The 20,761-nt window shown below is 40.1% G+C and overlaps 2 protein-coding genes across 4 annotated transcripts in view; one reads left to right on the forward strand and one right to left on the reverse strand.

Moving 5' to 3' along the window:
* Window positions 1-6,036, forward strand: part of TAX1BP1 (Tax1 binding protein 1) — a 55,184-nt gene extending 49,148 nt beyond the window's left edge. For all 3 annotated transcript variants that reach the window (XM_083855343.1, XM_083855345.1, XM_083855344.1), the window contains 2 exons: window positions 4,168-4,253; window positions 4,890-6,036. In XM_083855343.1, the coding sequence (XP_083711469.1) occupies window positions 4,168-4,253; window positions 4,890-5,091 (288 nt within the window). In that variant the 3' untranslated portion in view covers window positions 5,092-6,036. The remainder of the gene's footprint in view (window positions 1-4,167; window positions 4,254-4,889) is intronic.
* A 522-nt stretch (window positions 6,037-6,558) lies between these two features.
* The window catches only part of JAZF1 (JAZF zinc finger 1), a 187,587-nt gene continuing 173,384 nt past the window's right edge, over window positions 6,559-20,761 (reverse strand). The window contains exons 4-5 of the mRNA XM_083872383.1: window positions 15,308-15,477; window positions 6,559-8,870 (exon numbers count right to left, since the gene is read on the reverse strand). Of these exons, the coding sequence (XP_083728509.1) occupies window positions 8,694-8,870; window positions 15,308-15,477 (347 nt within the window). The 3' untranslated portion in view covers window positions 6,559-8,693. The remainder of the gene's footprint in view (window positions 8,871-15,307; window positions 15,478-20,761) is intronic.

Here is a 20,761-nt window from a genome sequence, read left to right on the forward strand (position 1 = left end):
TAGGAATTTATATGGAAATGAGGGGCTGCAGGAGTCTTTCTAGGGAGACTTAGTAATGTGCCAAAAATAAAACAATTCTGAGGTAGGATGTAAATAAATAATGAAAAGCTTCCACATACATAGTTGATCCATTGTAAAGAAGAATCTGTCGTTTGTGCAGAAGAAACAGCAACTATAAAATGATAAATATGAGGGGATTACCATTTCTTGGACTGTTTTTTTTTTTTTAAATAAGGTATTTAAGATGTAATTCTCTGCATTTTTTCAACCAGCAGGATGTAGATCCTTTTGCTGGAGGAGGATTCCCTCCCAGAAGAAAAGGACTTGCTGCTTTGTTTAAAATACTACCATTATGTGGACTTCTGCTGTCCTCCTGTCCACATTCTTATTACTACACATTATATTAGTTTAAGAAATTAAGGGTGTTGCAGTCACTTCCACCTCTTCATGGCTAAAAGGTCTGTTATCTTAGATAAATAAAGTAGACATGTTCATCATCATAGGTGAACCACTACCAAAACAGTCATGAAGAGATGGAAGTGACTGTAACACCCACACTACATTAATTACTTAAACTAATGTGACGGAAGATATTCAAATGCTTCCAAATTTTTTGCTGCTGTGTTCGAGTTTGGTTTCTCCCAAAGCTTGATTCTTTAGAAACAGGCACTTCCATGTCTTTGGTTGCCATAAAAAAATTTCAGTTTTGTATGACTGGGAAGACTACAAGATTTTTGTAGCTTTGGCTTTTGGAACTCATAGGACAATTAAACTGTGATTTCTGAGAGGGATAAACTGGTCTGTGTTAATAGTGCCAGCTGAGCATGTGCACAGTGATGATTTTGTGTGGAGTGGCTGACTTGCCACACAAGTTTCTGCTGTCATCTACTCAACACTAACTTTCCATTTGCTCATGATCCTGTAATTGACCAAAATGGAATTGTTGGGAGCGAAGAATTCCTAGCAGTAGAGGGAGAGATCCATAAACAAAACATATATATATATATATATAAAATATACTGAAGTATGAGTTTTAGAAATGTAGTCCTGATTCCAGTTGGCAGCAAGCCCAGAATAACTGTCTTGAGACTATTAAACAATGTTTTAGGCATGCTAAATTTGTGGGGGATGGAGAATGTAACTCTTGGCAAATGTGCACCAGGTCAGGGTATTTTTTCCGGTAACTCCAAAATGGCCTTTCTTCTAGCAAAACCCCCCACAATGCATTATTAGCCTGATCTGAACCTGGCAGCCAATTACTATCTTTTGCATAGGGAGGATATGAAAGGAGCAGTTGATATCAAGGTGTCTCTTGGGAGAGCAGACTGCTTGCAGGGAGGTTGAGAGAGCCTAGAGGAGTGAGTTTGATTTCACTCCTACAGCAGAGCTGAATCAGAAATAAAATATATGTGCCCTTCTTCCCAGTGTACCTGCACTGCATGTCAGCTCTGTGTCTGTTCATATGTTGTTTAAGGCCTAGGATGGGCATTGGTTCCTTACTTCTGCATGTCAAAATGATCTGTAGTGCTTGGGGATGGGATTTTGTACTGTGTCATACAGCTGTCTAACTTCTGTTTGACAATCTTGGAACTGCTTACAGCTGTGATTATGAAAGCAGTACTTGAGACAGAATTGGTTCGTTTCAGTAAAAGTAATGGAGTTGCGCTTACTTCTCACAGTTTCATGTCTGGCTTTCCCTTCTTCCCCTAGTGGCAAACCCCCTTTTTTTACCATGCTATAGTGCGTAATACTTGTATTTATCTTTATGATTCACTCCATCTGTGGAACTAATTGTAGCAGTTTTTTAAAGAGCCAGAGGTACAGTCCAGTGATAATAGTTAAGTCATTATCATTATAAAGTTATCCTTTATAATTAATTCACCTAATTATTCAGATTTCTGAGTTCAGGGGGCCTGGCACTTGTTCTGCTACAGGACCATGGTACCAGCCTGTGGGTCTGTGGTATCAGTCTTCTTTCCTAAGGGCCTGAGACCATGTACCCGCTGTGTTACATCACTGCAGGGCACTGTAGAGCTCTCTGATTAAGAATGTGCAGCCATGTCCATGTCCCTGGTCATCTGTCAGGACTGCAAGATAGGTGGCTTTGGATCTACATAAAGAGCAGATTAAACTGTTTCTTTCTCAAAATACGGAGTGTGGGCTTTCATCAGACCACGTGGTATCGAAGTAAACTGATGCCTTTGCTTAACATACAGCATAGGCAAGAGCTGCTGAGGCACCGAGGCTTGGTGTCCTAGCAATTGTTGTCATACTCTCTGTAAAGCAGCTTCAAAAACCACTTCAGTTTGTCTTTTGAGCTGTCAGGGATGGTTCTTTTTCCCAGGGGAGAGTGATGGGTGTTTAAATGCCAGGTTGAAAAGTGTGACCTTGTTTGTAAGAATAAAGAATGGATTGCTGGATGATACTGGGCCCTAAGTGGCTGTGAACCAAGATGAGAGCCACGTGAACTATGATGATCTCTCCTCCCCCCATAAGGTGCTCGGTTTTACATGGAACACTTAGAACCTCTGGAAAACAGAGAAGGTGCCATTGTACCGGACTCCAACAGCTGTCTATTTCTGTCATTTCTGATGGACAAAACTCCTGAGTTACCCCAGGGCACTGCGTGAGAATTTTTAGTTCTTTGTGACTGTATAGTGTTTACTGTAACTTGTAATTAGAATGGCTGGGAAGTCCTCTCAGACTAAGATAAAGTTCTCATGGTTCCTGTTTGACCATGCCGTGCTTACACAGTAATCTCTGTAACATCTCTATGAGGTCAGCTCAACACAGAGACATTTGCATTCTTCTTGTGGGGGTTAGGCATCTCAAAAGGTTAAGAACTGATCCCTGTGACTTGGCCAAGAGCAAAAGTACACTGAGGAGACAGACGTTCCGTATCGTAACAGTACATACTTAGTATTGACATTCTTGTACAGGGCCTAGGTCAGAAGCTGCTGTAAGGAACACACAGTATGAATTTCACAATTAAGGGAACTGGGCCACAAGAAAGCTGTAGCCTTAGGACATTCCAAAGGCTTTTACATGTGCTGCCTTTTGTTGAAGGGAGTTCTTGCAGGGCCGTGTAGGACAGTGTAAGTATGCCTGTGCAGAGGAAAGCATTGTCCTCTTTCTCAGATGTTTCTCAAAGGAACAAGGAGGATGTTACATTTGTATGTAGTAGGTACCACACTTGCCAGAAGCTGAAAGCTGTAAAATAATTTTATCTTACCAAGTGACCAGCAGTAAGCCAAATGCTTTAAAAAAAAAAAGGGGGGGGGTGGGGGGGGAGGAGGGGCAAAGGGGTTATACTGAAGAAATTAACTAAGACTTAAGTATTAATTTGGCCAGTGTTTGTAGTGGAACTGTTTTACTGATGGTAGATGCACATGAATTTTGTTAAGTCCTGGTATGCTTCAGTCTGGTAGTCAGTGAATTTGTTGTGGTTTTGTACAAGCTGTAGCATTGTAGCATGAGGGTACTTTAAACAAAATAGTTTTTCTTAATACATCCATCCTGTCTCCTTCATGACAAAAGGAACAACTGATGTTTTAAAAATCATATGCCCTTTTTACTGCAGGTGCAAAGCAAACAGGCTGCAAGATAGTTTGTTGGCAGCATCTTGTCATAGCAGGCCCCACTGCCTGCTTAATGGAAATGTTAAATGGTTGAAACTAAACAGGTGTTGTCAGAAGAATATTGAAGAAATTTTCCCATCCTTCCCTGTTTCCATTAACCCTTAATAAAGAAAAAGTATGTTAGCCTAAAACTGAAATTTATTTGCATATGAGTTATTTGTATAAAACAGAGCATGCGTGCTCTTGTATGTGCTCCTTCGCACATTGTTTTTTGTAGATCAGCTAGATAATCCCTAGCCCTTGCTTGTAAGGCATCTTTGAGATAAAAAATGGTAAATGCAGTAGGAGTTGGAGTTCCAAAAATCTTGGAATGTACCTGTATTTCCACCTTGAAATAACTCTGTTTTGTGCTCTATTATTGAATTGCATAATAGAGCCAAGATGTATGAAAGTTAAACTTGTGCTGCAGAAATTACAGAGTGAAGGTAAATTTCATCTGGATTTGTGTTTGATAACAAAAATGCATATTGAGGAGAAAAAAAAGCTGTTTGTAGGGGTTATTCTTTAAAATACTTTTTCTTTTCAATAGGATGATGACAACACTGTACCTTCTGCTCCTGATCCCCCAAGTCTTCTCTTGCGTGAGCGCGGCACTGGCTTCTGCTTTGATTCCAGGTAGATGTTATCTTTTATTGGTCTTTAAGGGCATGGAGAGGTTTCTGTAGAACTGCTTAAGGGTGGGGGTGGAGGTGAAAAGAGCATTTTCAAAGAATGTTTGGTTTACAATTAACTGGCAGAGAATATGCAGTGAGACTGGGCAGGCTGTTCATGCTATACCTTTGATGGAATTTGGACAATTTTTTTAGTAAATGAATGAATAACTTTTGGTTTTTTCCCTTCTCTTGCCAACCTAATTGTGAACCTAAGTTTAGAACTTTTATAAAGTGTTATGTTTGCTAAGAGCAAGCATTTATGAGCAGAGAGAGTGGTTTCCCATGAAACTGTTTGGCCATTAAGGCATTCAATAGATTTGTATTCAGTGGTAGCTGGAGTAAGGTCAAAATTATGTTACTTTTAAAATGCCAGGTTATTTTGGAATTTGTGTATAAAACTACTCTGACTGTATTGAGTGCTTTTGGCAAAAACATTTAAATGAACTGGAAGATACTTAGATACAAAGTCCACTCAAATTTAGGCTGGTAGTAAAGTTCTGAATATCAGTGGCAGCAGGATCCTGCTTTTAGTTTGCATTAACAGAATAAATAGAAATAAACTGTTCCCTTTTTGCTTTCTCTCCACCTTCTCCTGAAGTTTTGATGTGCACAAGAAATGCCCTCTCTGTGATGTGATGTTTCCCCCAAACTACGACCAGAGCAAGTTTGAGGAGCACGTTGAGAGCCACTGGAAGGTTTGTCCCATGTGCAGTGAGCAGTTCCCGCCTGACTACGACCAGCAAGGCTTTGAGAGGCACGTCCAGACGCACTTCGATCAGAACGTATTAAATTTCGATTAAATACTTTGTTTTGCAGTGTAGCTTAAAACCCCACCACTTCGAGTAATCCACCTCCAAAACAAAAGCAGTGCAGCTTTCTGTAACAGCGCAAACTTCTGATTAAAAGCTCATGTACTCTAATGGGAGCCATGGCTGTAAGCTGCTATGGGGTTATGTTCTCTCTCTGCCTAACACTTTACTAAGGAGACCCACAACCCCCCACCTCGTTGTGTATGTAGCTATTTATTCCCCTACTTAGTGGAATTTCTTCCCCTACTTAGTGGAATGCCTAAGGACACAGGAATGACTGAGCCTCAGAAAAAATGAGACTGGCTTCATGGTGTTCTTCAGCTACATTTAAAAAAGGTCACCAAAACATCTGTGGTTTCTCTTAACCTTGATAACTGGGGCACAATTAAAAATGTAATAAGCAGGTGTTTCTCCTAGCAAATCCATGTAGTTTTTCTCTGAGTAACACTTAAATTGGAAAGCTACATTACTTACCCTATGAAAATATAGTTTTCTAGTACATTTCTGAGATGTAGATGCATGTACTGTGAGATTCCAGGCTTGCAACAAGAGGAATGGCAAATACTTTAGTTTCACATGTAGAATGTTTGCCTTAAGGGATAACGTTAAATGAGGCACGTTACACTTTAAGGCAGTGGTTTTGAGTTGAAAGAAACAGCTGTGCTTAAATGCCTAAAAGTAATTGTTTAAAAAATCATTGCCATTATGTTGCAGTTTTATTCAGTAGAAAATATTGTTCTATTTTCACAACAGTGGATTGTATTCCTTCTGGCTTTTAAAACCTTTTGTGTTTTAACTTTATGTATTTCTTTCCAATAAGTAAAAACACGTGTGTATATCTAAACATTTTATATTTACTTTAACTGTATTAAGTAAATTTGCTTCCCACTTGTTGTACAGTAGTCTTGTTACATTAAAAGCAGAATTATTCATGGAGTCAGTGGTCTATTTTTCCTGCTGCTCATTTTGAAATTAAACAGGGTGTAGACTTTACTCAGCTTGTATGACAAAGGGCTGCTTCTCACATCTGTTTATGTTCTTTCTTTGAGAGGGAGACTCTGGAATTAAGGCTTGGAGTAGCTTCTATTGATTGCAGTTCCCTCCTGAACATATGCAATTTCCAGTTAATGCAGGACTTTACTAAAAACTGCATAATGGGGATGAATTGCAGTGTCCTGAGCAGCAGCAACTCATCAGTGCTTGTGTGCCATTTGAAGTCTAAAGATTTTTGTAACTGAGAGCTTCATATCAAGAGCTGGCCTGAGGGAAAGCATGGATTTTTTTTCTTACTGTAACTCAACAGCAGATGAAAACAGTTAGAACAGACTCCACGAGTTTGATGGTACCAAAGTAAAATAAACAGATAGAAGACTATATACAGCCCAAGAACTTAACTCCAGGTTAGGAATGAGAAAAGAGCAGTCTTTTTAGGTCAGAGGCAGTTTATTTTAAATGTGATTTGATTTACATTTATAAGCAGCTTTCCTGACAGGAATTCTTTAAGTTGCCTTCAGTTCTAAAACAAACCTCTGTCACTTTCAAACTTAAAGTACTTTGTCCCCAACAAAACATATGAAAATATAATTTAAAGCACACTTTTCACAGACACAGTACAATACATTCACTATACACAGTATAACAAAATAGTCCCATCTTTACCTGTTTAATAATACTGTCACAATGAATAGGTAAATAGAAACTGGAATTTCAGTTTTATAGTTGAAAGGAATTTACATGCAACAATGACGTTTTACAACTGTTTAGCTGTTGAACGAACTCGCCCAGCCTGTAGTTCTTGCACTAGGAGCAGAGCCAAAACGTGTTTGTTGGCCAGATCTGTTGCCAAAGCTGCAGAAGGTGGGAAGTGGCCACTTGGGGCCTTGTGTGTACCAGTAACTCTCATGTCTGGATCATCCTTTAAACCCGGCTGTCACGGTCACCTCTCTGGGATCTGAGAGAGGGATGTTTCTCTTCACTTCGGCTGTTCTAAACACTCATTAGGATGATTCTTATGTGTTTTAATGAGACTTTTACTCTGCTGGAGAAAAGGTAATTGTCATCCTTACAAAGTTTTCCTTTAAAGCTTTTAAAAAAAAAAAAAATAGGGAAAGCTCATTCCTCCTTTATAGGAGCTTTCTTTTGCACTTAAAAGAACAGGAACCAAGCCAAGGCGATGACTGTGTTAACACTGGGAGTTCCTCCTGCACCCTTGCCAGGCAAAGGAGTGTTCAGGCCAGGGCTGGTGGAGGGTGCCCACCTCTGCTCCCAGCCAGCTGAACTCCAGGAATAGCACTTGTGAGAAGAATGCTCAAGGCAGGATGGCAAGCAACAAATGTTCAGGTATGGTCCAGACACGAAGTGCTCTCATGTTGGCTTTTAAGTCAGTCTCTGACCACCTGCTGCAAGAAGCACTTAATCTTCAGTAAGGCTCAAATGTCATATTTCAGCAAAATTAATTGTAAAGCTAAACAGACACTTCCAAATGGAATGCAGTGACCTACAATGAGAAGCAAAAAATGCACAAAGAAAATCTCAAAACACAATGAATGTGAGGGAGAGGCATTAGAACTCCCTTAGCACAACTAACGGACCTCCTTAAACCATGCGCTGAATTTCTCATTTTTATTTGCAACCGCAGCACATGCTTGTACAGTAGTTGCAAGAATTGGCAACACATAAAACATTAAATCTGTTGGCAATAGAGAACTACAAAGTGCTTCAAAACTTCATCTGAGATGAAGATAATTGTTTCTCACACACACATAAATTTGCACTTAAGTATTTCCAAGTGTCTTTCTAACAGATAGTTCAGGGGTAAATATTTAGTTGGACTGGGATATTGGTCCTCAAAAGTTTGATGGGCATGAACATAACATGACGTCTTGTACAGAGAAAAAAAATGTAATTGCTAACACTAAAGTGATTGTTTACTAGTTCAAATGGCAAGGTTTTCAGCATTTCAAGAGGGAGGAAAAAAGAAAGATTTGCAAGATAATATAAAATACAGCAAGCACACCTTTTTATGTATGTTATTTAAGTATGAAAATATTTTTAGCATATTATGTTAAACATTCTTTCTTATTTATATTTCCATTACCTAAAAGACTTGCTACTCCACTGATAACTCCGTTATGTAAGGCATGTTAACTATAGTTTGACGAGGGCGGTACTGTTTTGGTTTTGCACACACATTGACAGATGCATCGAAAGTCTTCATCACGTTACAATCTTGAAAGGATGTCAGTGCCAAGCTCTCCTCCTCACGCTCCTGTCCCACACATCAGTACAACTAAATATGCAGCGTCCCCCTAGTTCTTTTTGTTTGTTTGTTTTTTGGAGAAAAATGTTCTGAAGAACCTATAGCTTTTATAGCACCTTATCTCAAAGTAATGAAAATGGGTATGATGATAACATGTGCAAATGTACAAAATCATTAACTCTACAAAGATACATCATTCCAAAATTACAGAAAATTTTAAAGCATGCATTTAATTTTTTTAAAGGGTTGCTGAGTGCTTCCCCTGAAAAAGGTGGCTGTTCTCAAAATCAGCAACTGCTGGTGAGGATTTCTTGGCACATTTGTGACCAGCATGTTATTGCTGCATCTTCCTGATGATCTCAGCAGACACGGGGGGATGGAAATTGATTGTGTGGTGCCGCAGGCCCTGAGCTGTCTTGTAACTCTTTCCACAGCGACATTTGAATGGTTTGCGTACGCGGATTTGTGTTCTGTGGCCGTTCTTGGCGTGGTACTTGATACCGTTCACATTCTGTGAGGGAGAAGGGAAAATGTCAGTGCTCAGGTGGGCTGACGTGGGCTCTGCTTCCAGGCAAAACCTGAAAATGGATCAATGTTATGAGCAAAATCCTATAAACTGCTAGGAGCTCCTGGAGGGTATTACACATGGGCTGTGCTCCCAAGGTACCAGGTGGGACAAGGACAATAATTTGTATGGTTCTCAAAACTCACCTACTTGGCTAATCCTGATTTTTATCTCCCAATGTACGTCACTTCCCAAAGAATACCATTTAATGGACTCACACATGGTTGCTCTTTGTGTCCTGACATCTTTTTCATATAGCACTGACAAATCTTATTCAGAGGTTCATTTACAAGCAAACAAAGCATTGGCATGAAGACTAGGGTCACACCTCTTTAAAGAGCTGAGACTCCCCCATGGTGGGTCTGTTCTGTTTTGTGTCATTGTTTGTAGATACGTCTTTAAACTCCAGCAAATTCTGATCGTTTACACATTGCCTCCAAAGAAATAACTGCAGGGAATGCTTAACTCAAAAAAGTTACACAGGACACTTAAAAAACAATCCAGAGAAGCTGTCTTCAAAATAGCTATTGTTTGGGAATACTCCACAGCTAAAACTGGAGAGCTGATCCCCACTAGTGCAAAACACAGCAACACAACACACACCCTGTTACACTGGCAAGGGCAGGAAACAGGCCAAACTTCTGTCAACCAAAAACCTTACTAAACATAAATCAAAGTAATTCCTCTGTCTTCCTTTTCACATATTTCTGGCAAAAATGGAAAAAGCTGTTGTGATCTCAGCAGCTGTTGTGATACTCTTCTGTGAAGTAAACTGGAATCTCTCATCTGCTCCCACTAAAAGAGCTTGGATTTCTGGATGAATAAGCAAAACATACTGTCTTTCATTTGAGCTTCTCCTAGGATGAACCCAAAGAAGATAGCAGTTGTGACAAAAAGAGACAGTTCTAAGGCTCTTCTTTGTTCTCTCTAAAGATTCCAGATATGTATCTCAGTATTTTTTTAAATATTAAAAAAAAAAAGAAAACAAAACAAAAAAGAAAGGAAAGAAAAAAATCTAAAAAGCTAAAATCAGCTAAAACAGCCTGGATATTAACCCACTAAATTAGGTCTAGGGCATTTTGTTTTTGCTGAACCACTGCCTGGTGTTACACATAACAGAAAGCCCCTTGGCTCTTTAAAACAAGTTTTATCAATGTGCAGCTTACAGTAAGTGGAAGTTCCACCTTGGAACTCACAGAAAAACAGTCTCAAATATCCACCCTGGAAAAGAGGTTCAAGACTGCAAGCTACTGTTCTGCCTGCAGTTCATGCTCCTCTTTTCCAGAGCATCCAGGCAGTGAATCCTCACCTGAAATTGCAAATCCAGCCTCTGAATTGTCCTTTACACCCTTAAAAATTCTGTAAAACCCCTGCACAGCTGTCTGCTGTAGGATGTGGGAGCTGAGAATCCCCCATCTCCAACACCAACCAGACACAGGAGCACGAGCGATCAGGGCAGGGTTCGTCTGGGTGCAGAATACTCAGAGGAGGCAGAAAGCTGTAGCACCACAACCCCAGGAGCACATCAAAGCTACAAAGCTACAAAGAGCAGTCAAGTGAATTCCCTGCAAGTAATCTGAGATCCTGGGGCAGCTTTTGGATCATCTCACCCATAGTTTCAACCTCTAGCACTCACAGGACCATTAGGGTGAGGGTGCCGGGATTGTCACTGGGTGGCAGGAGGACTTCATAAAGGCATCATCTGTCACCGTCTGTGTACCTTTAAGGACCTGTGCCTTCAAAAGAGGGGAAAATCTGGGGGTGACCTGCTAAACTTTTGCTGCTGCAGTGAAATTTTTAAAACAAGCCCTATTACCTACAGTAACAGTATTTTCCTAACAAAAACCTGTTCCCGCTTAAACTTCTAATTTTTCTAAGAAATCCCTTCTAGATACTTTTGAGCTACTATCAATTGCTACAGATGCTGTAAATCTACAATCACAAACACTCTCACTATTCCATGCCAATGGTACTCTTCTCCTGATCCAGATTTTTAAACCATCCATCAGTCCCAGTAGACCTCAGTCTGGTGAAGGGGGAGAAAGTATTTTCAGGCAGAAAAATTTAAGGAGATGCTAAAACAGAAACCTAAAGGGATGAATTGGGCAGTGAAAGGTTTGAAACACAGTAACCATGCAGAGCACGAGGAGCCTGTGTGAAATGAAATTTGACCTGTACTTCTATCTAAAAGGAAACTGTTGTTAGAATTACAGTGACTCTTCGGCACTTTTTCCACTGCTGCAATGTAAACACTTTGTTGTACGTCTGGGCTGAGTTTGCTGAGGTACCGCAAAAGCCATGACCAAACTCATACATCACTTTTATTGCTGCAGTTACTTAGGTTGCTCACTATTTACTCTCAGAGATGATTGAGGAAGAAGATGGCCATAGAGAAGGGCACTCTTAAAATCTTGAACAGGAGGAAACAATTATTAACCTGGGACCAGATCAGGAGGCGATAGAGAAGTTTAGACTGGCACTACCTGGTTTGCAAGGACACAAAGGCTCTTGTTGGGCAGGGCTCCTTTTGCACAGCAGGACTCACAAAGGTACTACACTGCAGAGAACTTGCCAGTCCCACTTCATGTAGGAAAAAAAATATCTCAAAAGGATGATTTGAGAGTTTTCTTGTTTCAGTCTTGGACATTCATACATGTTTTTGTACTCTTGGCGCTTCATACCAAAGTTTTCTTTGTGGGTCCAGTTCCTCTGTTCAACTTGCAAGCTCTGGATTGCTCCTTTCTTTCAAATAAATTCCCTTGTTTCCCTCTCAATTTAATATTCTCCTTCCCTAAACTCTGCTGAGTGTCACCACTCATAGGTCAGCCTTCCTGGGGGTTTGTGTCACCTGACAGGACCCTCATCCTTACACCTGCCAGACCGACAAGCACAATGACTCAGCAGCCTTGGAAGGTATCACTTCTCCTCTTCCCCAAGGCCAAAGAAAAGTCAAGGATATAAGCTACATTCTGTATGCCCTGAAATCTATTATTCTTTTTATTACTGACTTTGCACAAACTAGAAAATTTAGGACAAATCTCCTAGGGTTTTCTCTATACTAGCATATATGCATTATTTGTGAGGTTTGTTGTATCTACTATGTCTTAAACTTCATTTGCTCTTTAGATATTGCCCGAGTAGGTTTATCTACATCTGAAACACAAAGTCCTTCTCCAGAGCTAGAGACCACTCAGGGGTATTGAATAAAAGGAAGACTAATCAACACCTTCATAAATCCCCATTTTAGCTCCTACAAGGTGGTATTTTGCAGAACACATTAACTACTCAATATTCATACACTTCTAGACAGGACATCTAAATTTGGATGTGAATCCAAAATCTGGTGACAGTGAACTCCACAGAAACAAGGATTATACCTTTGGGTTCCTTGGAATCACACAGATGCTTTACTAAAATCAAATTTCAGGCATCAAAGATGAATCACAGAAGGAAAATAATATCCATAAATGGAAAACTATAAAGCGATTATAACTTCTTCTCTACCTCAATAAGCATAATTAGAGAAGAAAGCAAGCTTCAGAAATTAGTTCAAAGACTTATGTTTAAAGCATCTAGAAGTCAGTGTACTTCAGGTTTATACAGATATCTCTGACTATGCCAGATGTAATTTAAAGAAAAATGTTTCTCCCAGGATCTGTGGCTTCTCAAGAAAATCTCTATATAGAGTACCAATACACGTTACAAGCAAACAATTTTTAAAAATAAAGTTCCTGAAGAACAACAAAATGTTTATGACTATTTGCACTGCCTATGGGAAAGCGCCAGGAGACAGCAGCTGGGCAGGAGGCCAGCAGGGGCTTCTGATACACATCTGGGCTTGTGTATAAACATGTTCTCCTTACAGTTTCCATTGTCCGCCCCAGCCCGGTCCTTTGGAGTATTTGTTGTACTCATTCTTGTCTTATTTACCTTTCCATAATGACTTTTCAGTGCAGAGGCCACCTCTTATCCTTGAACATTGTTTGCAAAAAGGTGCCCCATCCCTACTGGGTCCTTTAAGCAGTACTGTAACACAAATAAAATCTCTAAAAATACCATTCTACTTCTCAAACTTACGTCATCTAATGCCAGACAAAAGAAAACTGTGTATATCCTCCTTTCCTCCTTGCTCCCTAAAGGAATGCATCCTTTCTCAGCCGTAAAGTGAGCCTGGCAATTACTGTATGTGCATGTCTGTGTTCCTGTTTGGAGCACTATAATTGTTTTACAGTCCTGACTGTGATTATCCAGTACCCACCAGAAAATCCCAGTGCTTTGATCACAGGACTCCCTACCCAGACTCTGCAAATAATTCGTCAGACAAGCAGGTTAAGCAGAAGGAAGATAAAGAGGAAACAAGAAACACAGCTGACACAAAGCTAAAAGGAAGGAAACAAAGACAAAAATGCAAAAAAGAAAAAAAGTAGGCGGAAAATAAAAAAGGGAGGAAACAGAAAAGAGAAATGAGGTGAGGCAGAGTTTAAGGAAATGTGCTTTTCTATCAGGACTAAACAGAGGTGAGTCTCTTTAGGAGAATGAGGTACTTTTTATTTGCTGCTGTTCACTGTCAGCCCCTCTAAGGGCCATTAATTTGTTCCCCTGCCTGGCTGCTCGACCATTAATGGTGTACAAGATATCCCTTATAGACAGTCCTCATGCATTTGAGATGAAGTTAGTGAGATAGCAGAAGCAGGCACAAACAGCTTGCTCATTTTGGGCAATAAAAAGACGGAGGGCAGGCAGTCAAACAGAGAACAGACAGGATATAGCAAATTACAGGGTTCTCCTTCCAGACTTTGCCATTAAGTGAATGTTTTCTGCAATGCATTGATGCCCTCTGGGCACACGGCTTCTAACAATCACCATGGCTTGTTTGCTTCCTGAGCTAGGGATTTAGCTTTTTATACCATACCCTCTGTCTGGCACAGCTCCTACCACACGCAAGGAAAGTATTGATCTTCAATAATGTGAGTTTGTCTGCAAAGTAATACTCTCAAGTAGTCCAAAACTATCTTTTCCTCTGCCCTGGCCCTGGAGATGGTGTTCAGTTTTTCCTGTAACTGGAGAATAAATACTACAGAGTTCAGAATAATCTCAGCAAAAAGACTTGTATGTCCCTAAGAAACAAGCACACTGCTTTCTTGTCCATGTTTTATGAAATAGTGTTGTCAGGGATAAGTGGTCTGTACAGGGACCTGACTTGTGATTTGCTGCTGTGGGAGCTGCTGCAGCATCACTGAAACAGGTTTTCATCCACTACATAGTTTCATGCACAGGTTCTCCATTCTTGCCACAACTCTTTTATCTCAACTGCTATTGACCTTCCTCTATTTCTATTTCATATTTCTGCTCTCTTCTAAGTCCCTACTTATCAGTTATTTAAAGGACAAGCCATAAAATACAACCAACCCAGCCACCATGGTTTTTCTAGGGTGTAGGGTCAGTGGTTGGATTTTCCAGTAGTTCATGCAAAAACTCTAGAAAATGTCTTAGAGGAAGTGTTGCCAAAACACTACTTCTGTTCTCAAATGTCAGTGGTTAGCGAATGCCACACTGAAGTGCAAGATGTTCAACACAATTTCATCTGTCTCTGCACTGATGCATGTGACGCAACACTTCTGTAACATCCTGGCATGTTCTACCTTGGCCAGCTCAAGGTTCCAGTTTAGAAATGCTTCACTCACATAAAAAGACAAAACATTTCTCATGAAGGAGAGAAATTAAAGAACGGGGTGGGGTGGAGGTGTCAGGGAATCGATTCCCAGGGTGTCACACGAAGGGATGCAAGCCCTGCATGTGGGGTCACTGACAGCTGTGCAGATGTGTCATGGGAACTCGGACCCAGCACAGAATGATGCCACAATTTCTGCAAGACTCTGCCTTCCCAAGGTGAATTCTGACTTGCATGATGTTAACCACTACATTCCACACATTATCTTTAACAGAAAATGCACCCTGGGCACTGTCTCACTAAAGAGGAGGCAGTATCTGTAGTAGTTAAGCAGAAGGAATTGTTTCTGGCACAGATCGACAGAAGCTTTTTATTTCATGTTTCTGAAAGGGACCCAAGAGATTATTTTGCTTGCAGTACCTCCTGCATTCTGCAGTTGATTTGCCTAAATAACAGAAAGGTCATTAAAATGTATAAAGCAAGAGAGTTGCTATATGTAATCTCTCTTGACAGATATCCCTTGTAAAACTAATAAACTTGGCTGGGCTTGAGAGGAAACTAGTGCATAAAATATTCTGCTAAAATATCACAAAAATAATTGTGAAAAGTCTATTAAATGAGAAGAGTGCAAACACTTTTAGAGGCCTCTTTTAGAGGCTTCCCCCACCATCTACACTAGCAGGAAACTAGATAGGTCTGCACTACTACTTACCTTATATCTTTTTTTACATCCAGGAACAGGACAGGCAAAAGGTTTCTCATCCCCTCCATTCATGCACATTGAACTAAGGATAGCTTCAGAGCTGATAGCACTTTCTGTAGTCCAGGACTCATCACTGTCTGATTCTTCATAGTCTACTTCCTCTTCATCATATTCACTACCTAGAAAAGCAGGGCAGTCAGATAAAACAAGAATAAATAAGAGCACAGTAAGATAACCCATTCTGCATTTATTACATCAGCTACAATGACTTGTAATTTCCCCACTTTTGTCTTTTCTGGAAGACAGTTTATTTAATTGCATAACCCTATCTTTCTTGTAGTTATTTATTCCTTCATAAAGACACCACTGGTTCTTTTTCTAATAACCAGGACAGACATTATTAATATATCTTCATAAACTGTTAACTGTATGGCACAGAGAGTTCAAAGGACTGATTTTAAAATGCAGTTTCATTGCTTCTCAAACACCAGGATCCTTCCGTCTTTCCCAGTGCCCTAACAGAAAATGCTCCCTCCCCCCCTCCAATTAAAGCTAATTTTAAGGCATTTCTTTAAGCAATACAATACTGAAGAGCGTAATTCTACAGATCATAAACAGTGTAAAATAATATGTTGACAAGTCCTAATGCATTTACTAGCCCTTTGGAATTAATAGGAATTATAGCACAACATTAATAAGAATTATATTGTAGCAATTATAGTTGTGAAATTCATTCCCTCAGGTGTGGGTATAAATTGCATTGTGTGGCTGCCCTGAACAGACCGCATTATGTTCCAGATATGCTAAGACAGCCATCTGAGCAGCTGGTGCTGAGTTTATTTATTATTTTTAATTGCAATAACTATTAACGAAATCCTCTGAAGAAGTTAAATGTGAAACAAGAGAAATTAGAAAAGCAGAATTCCAACTGTAAAAATACAGTTGAAAAAAGAAAAGCAGGGGAGGGAAGAGCCACAGCTGATTAAAAAGAAAATATATGCACAGAGGGAGAGAGAGGGAAAGCTGAGGGAAACCTCTGTGGTGTCAGCAGGAGGTGGTGCTGTGTTTCCCCTCCCCTTTCTTCTTTCCCTTTCCCAGCTCTGCTAAATTTTATCCTTTCTGCTGAAAGACAGTTTGGCTCCAAGTGCTGGAATAACTCCTGCTATTAAAGGCAGTTATGTGACACTTGCACGGCTCTTCCCTCATGTGCCCTTTCAGTGCGCGGCTCTGAGCAGCTCTACCCGCGAGAAGAAAATGCAGACAGATGCCTCATGGCACTTTAAAGAGTTCAGAAATGATAGGGAAAACCCATACTGCAAAGCGCAACGGGCTTTTAGGGGTATTTCTGCTTCTGCTGAAACTCCACACTTGCCTCCTCTTTGGACTCCCCCTTCCCCACCATTCCCAGTCAGCCTCAGCACTTTGTAACAACACGTGGCAACTAGTAGCTGCCAGCAGCCAGGGCTCCTGAGCTTTAGTCAGGACAGATGTCAGGCTGTCCACGTTTCTTTCCTGTGGCTCCCATCTGTCCAGGATGGTGTGCAGATGAGGAAAGAGGGATGGTTTCCCACCAGCTACAACCGTCGACATGAGTGCACGCACAGGCCCTGCAGCACATCTGGAAAACTCTGCCCTGCTGACTGCAGCTCCTCATCCCACTCCCAATGAGTGAGAGCCAAAGAAAGCATTATTGACCTCTTAAAATATTTCTGAACTCTAGGAACAGTTAACCTAAAATGAAGTTAAGAGTTGTTATAGTTTAATTAACTAATAAAAAAATGGAGGCAAAACCACAACTCTGCTTCTACGATTTCCTGCCCTTGATTGTATCTTGGTGGAAAAAATTCCTCAAGCTGCTCCTTTCAAACCTTTTAGCTCAGTGGGGTTTTTTTAAAGCAAATGAAACAGAAAACCCTATTGTAAATACACATATGCACTTCTAGGATGTCCAAACATACAATTCTAAACACTGATACCAACAATTTCTGCCTTTATAATCATCCCCTTGTGAGCCCCCTTAAGAGCAGCTGATTTCCGCTCAGATAGGATTTTGTCCTCCTGAAGAAAACATCATTTGAAACTGTACAACATCTCTTAGGGACACCACTCCTTTCAGTGATGATAAAGAGTATCCTTTCATAAAGCAATAATAAGTGCTCTTTAAAACTTAGTATGCAATATGACGTATAAAATAAGAGATGCACAGAACAGTAGGGAGAAGCTGCAGTCATTACTATTAAGCATTTCCTTAAGTTTTCCTAAAGGCATTAAGGAGTGCCCTTTTGATTTTTCAAGTAATTTTGTAGGGTAGGATCCAATTCTGTAAAAATGTTTGCCAGTACTTCAGTTAGACTCAGCGACAGAGAGAGACAGAAGAGACCAAACTGTGTGTAAGCATCCATGAGACCACACCATCCTTATGGTTTTCTTTTCATGGCTTACCTGAACAAAAATGTAAGATTTGGTCTAGTACACTCAAAACAGTTCTTTAACCAGTATGAAGCAAATGCTTCATTATCTTAAATTTTTAAATTCAGATGTCAGTACAGATTTTACAAATACAATGAGCTTTTGAGCTTTTCATATGAATGACCATATAAATATCTATTTCTTCTTGCACAAAACAGTATGGTCTGTATGACTTCATATGAAGCTGTAACTGCACTCTATCACTGCTTTTATCTAACAGTGTCCTACTGAACTCAACTGCTTTTAATCTCTTAAAAAAAGAAATTAGAAATCCCAAAATGTATTTAAAAGGATCTTAGTAGAGGGAAAATGCAAAAAAAAAATTATTGCCTTGAATAAAATTCGTTAGCAATAAAAATTCAACCTTAAAATAATTATGTTGTTTCAGTTGTTACAGAAAAACAACGCTGATTTAGTCATGCTTTTAACCAACTCTGCCTTAAAATTTAATTTCCTCAGTTGTCAGTGTCTAAGAGCAGCAACCCATGTGGTGCCTCACTGCATGCAACACATCAGAGAGGGGGGAAATAAAACAAGAGGAAAAACAAGAAGCACAACATGTAGGTCGGCGCTGCCATTATAAACAGCCCCTGGATGAGGTATTTTAATTAAGTGGTGCAGGGCTGAGCACGGTGGCTTTGTGAGGCCGTTCCCAGGCGGAGCAGGAGGCTCCATGTCAGGTGTACAAACTGCAACTCGAGCTGGCGCTGCCCGGGCTCTGGGGCAGCCTTGCCGGGGACCAGCAGTGCGCCAGGGGAAGTGCACTGCAGCGCAATTTGATCAAGATAGAGCTAGTTAATTGCTTGCCCTTTTTTTTTTTCCTTCTTCTTCCCCCTCAACTTGGTTGGTGTTTCACTATTATATCTGTAAATATTTACCTTTTTAAAAGGAAAACAGAAAAGAAACGAAGCGCCTTTGCATTTAACCTATGGCCTACTTCAGGGTGTAACAACTGCCTGACTTGGGCAGGTTGCGGTAACTCTTCAGAGAGGTCCCAAAGAGGTGCCTCACTGAGCTCCCCCTGGACACTGCCATGCTCATGGAAAACAGGATGCTGTGCTGGGGAATGCTGCCCTCTGGGCACTGAGCTGAGCCATTCCTGTAGCATGTGTGCCAATGCCTTTACCCTTCCTCCCCGTGCTTGGAAAGCAGAATGAATGTTCCCCCCACTGAAAAATACCTGAACTAGGCTTCAGAAGTCTGAATAGAAAAAAAACCTCCTCCAAAACTCGACAACACGCATTCTCTAAGACAAAGCATCTAAGTATCTGGCTGATAGAGAAGCGCGTGCTTTCAGCAAGGCACTGTACAAATATACAATATTATTACCATAACTAAACACTAGTTCTATCATAACAAAAAACCTGCTTTCTTCTTCTCTCCTCTGGCAATGCTTTTTCTGAGGCTTCTTGCTAGCTCATTGCTCTTTAACATAATATCCAATTTCATCATCTGGCTTTCATTCAGAGACCCTACACAGTTCTACCTTGGCCTAACCTAAACCACTTCTTTATTATCCAAATAACTCAGTAACATCTTCTTAATACTGCACCCACCCTCGCATGCAATATTCCCTCAGTCCTGGCCCACAAAGCCATTTCCCCACTCCCCACTCCAGTGGCCTTGCCAAAAGACTCACTTCATCTGTGCTGCCCCCAGCAGATCAAAAAATGAAACGAAACAAAGGAAAGGAAAGAATGCTAGTTCAGCTTTTTTTTTTCCCCTGCAATTTTCCATGCTGAAACAATGCCACTACTCCTTAAAGGGGAGGTGGATTCCACTAGGCACAACTCACATAGTATGCCATACTGGAGCCAGATATCACATAAAATTACCTGTTATGAGAAGCCCCAAAACATTTGTGACCATTTCTTTGGTCACAAAGAATTCCAGCAAGTTATTTCTCTTGTAATTTTCACAGTGCATTTAAACAACTCATCACAAATAAGGAAGCTGTCTACGTCCCAGCCAAAAGTAAAGACATGCACAAAAAGAGATTATGGTTACTGCCTGCAGGTTAAGAAGCCTTTGGGTTTAACAAAAAGAAAAGCTGACCATTAAGACTTGGTCTACACCTCTGCTGCCAGTCAGTTTTCCTATCAAAATCAGTGAGAATGTCACTTAATCCTCCAGCAAAGATCTCACCTATTAAATGCCCATCTACTACTTTTTTGTTTTCCAGTAAATTAAGTCAGTAATTTAAAGAGTTCAGAAATACTTTGCAGGTAGTTAATTCATTTGACATTCTGGAACAGACAACATCCAGCAACACTGCTGAAAATCTGGGGCCTTATCTTTTATATTTCTGGGGTTTATTCTTTATTCACACCACTGTAGCCAAGATAAATTCTGCCTTTTGCACAAGTGAATTCACTCTATGGTAAGATTTACAGAGGATTTTCCCCTAAACTTTAAATGAATCTTGGTTCTAGCAGGTGCATAGAATTTGTTTTTACATCGCTTTTCAAATCCAAAGACTTTTCTTCTGTGCCTTTAAATATAAAAAAAGACAAAGCTGATTAAAACCAGCACAAGCTGTGTGTGCCATTTTAATGAATAGGATCTATCTTGACCTCTGATCAAGAACATTATGAGTTCTTCCTTTCTCCTCCCATGAAGAAAAACAAACCCAAAACATCCTTGCCAATTATTTTTGTGACCAGAAAGCATACATTTAAGTATACAATGAATAACTATGAGCAAATAGCTTACTGCAGTGGGAACTAACATTGTTAGTGTCACTGAAAGTTCATGGTAATTCCAAGGATTTCTCATAAAAATTCAGCTTCACACTTTGTCCCGTGCGGGACTTGCAGTTTATATTTCATAGAAACAGCTTTATGAGAGCACTTCTTATGTTAAGAACTTTGAATTCCCATATACTGCGACAGTTTCCTTGATAAAAATAGTGAATTATTAATATTATGTGAATTTTGGGTTAACGCTAAAGCACATTTATGAATTTGTCAGACTTCTTCCCTCTGTGCCCAAGGA

Source organism: Zosterops lateralis (genome assembly GCF_965231275.1).
Source record: "Zosterops lateralis genome assembly, chromosome: 1".
NCBI lineage: Eukaryota > Metazoa > Chordata > Aves > Passeriformes > Zosteropidae > Zosterops > Zosterops lateralis.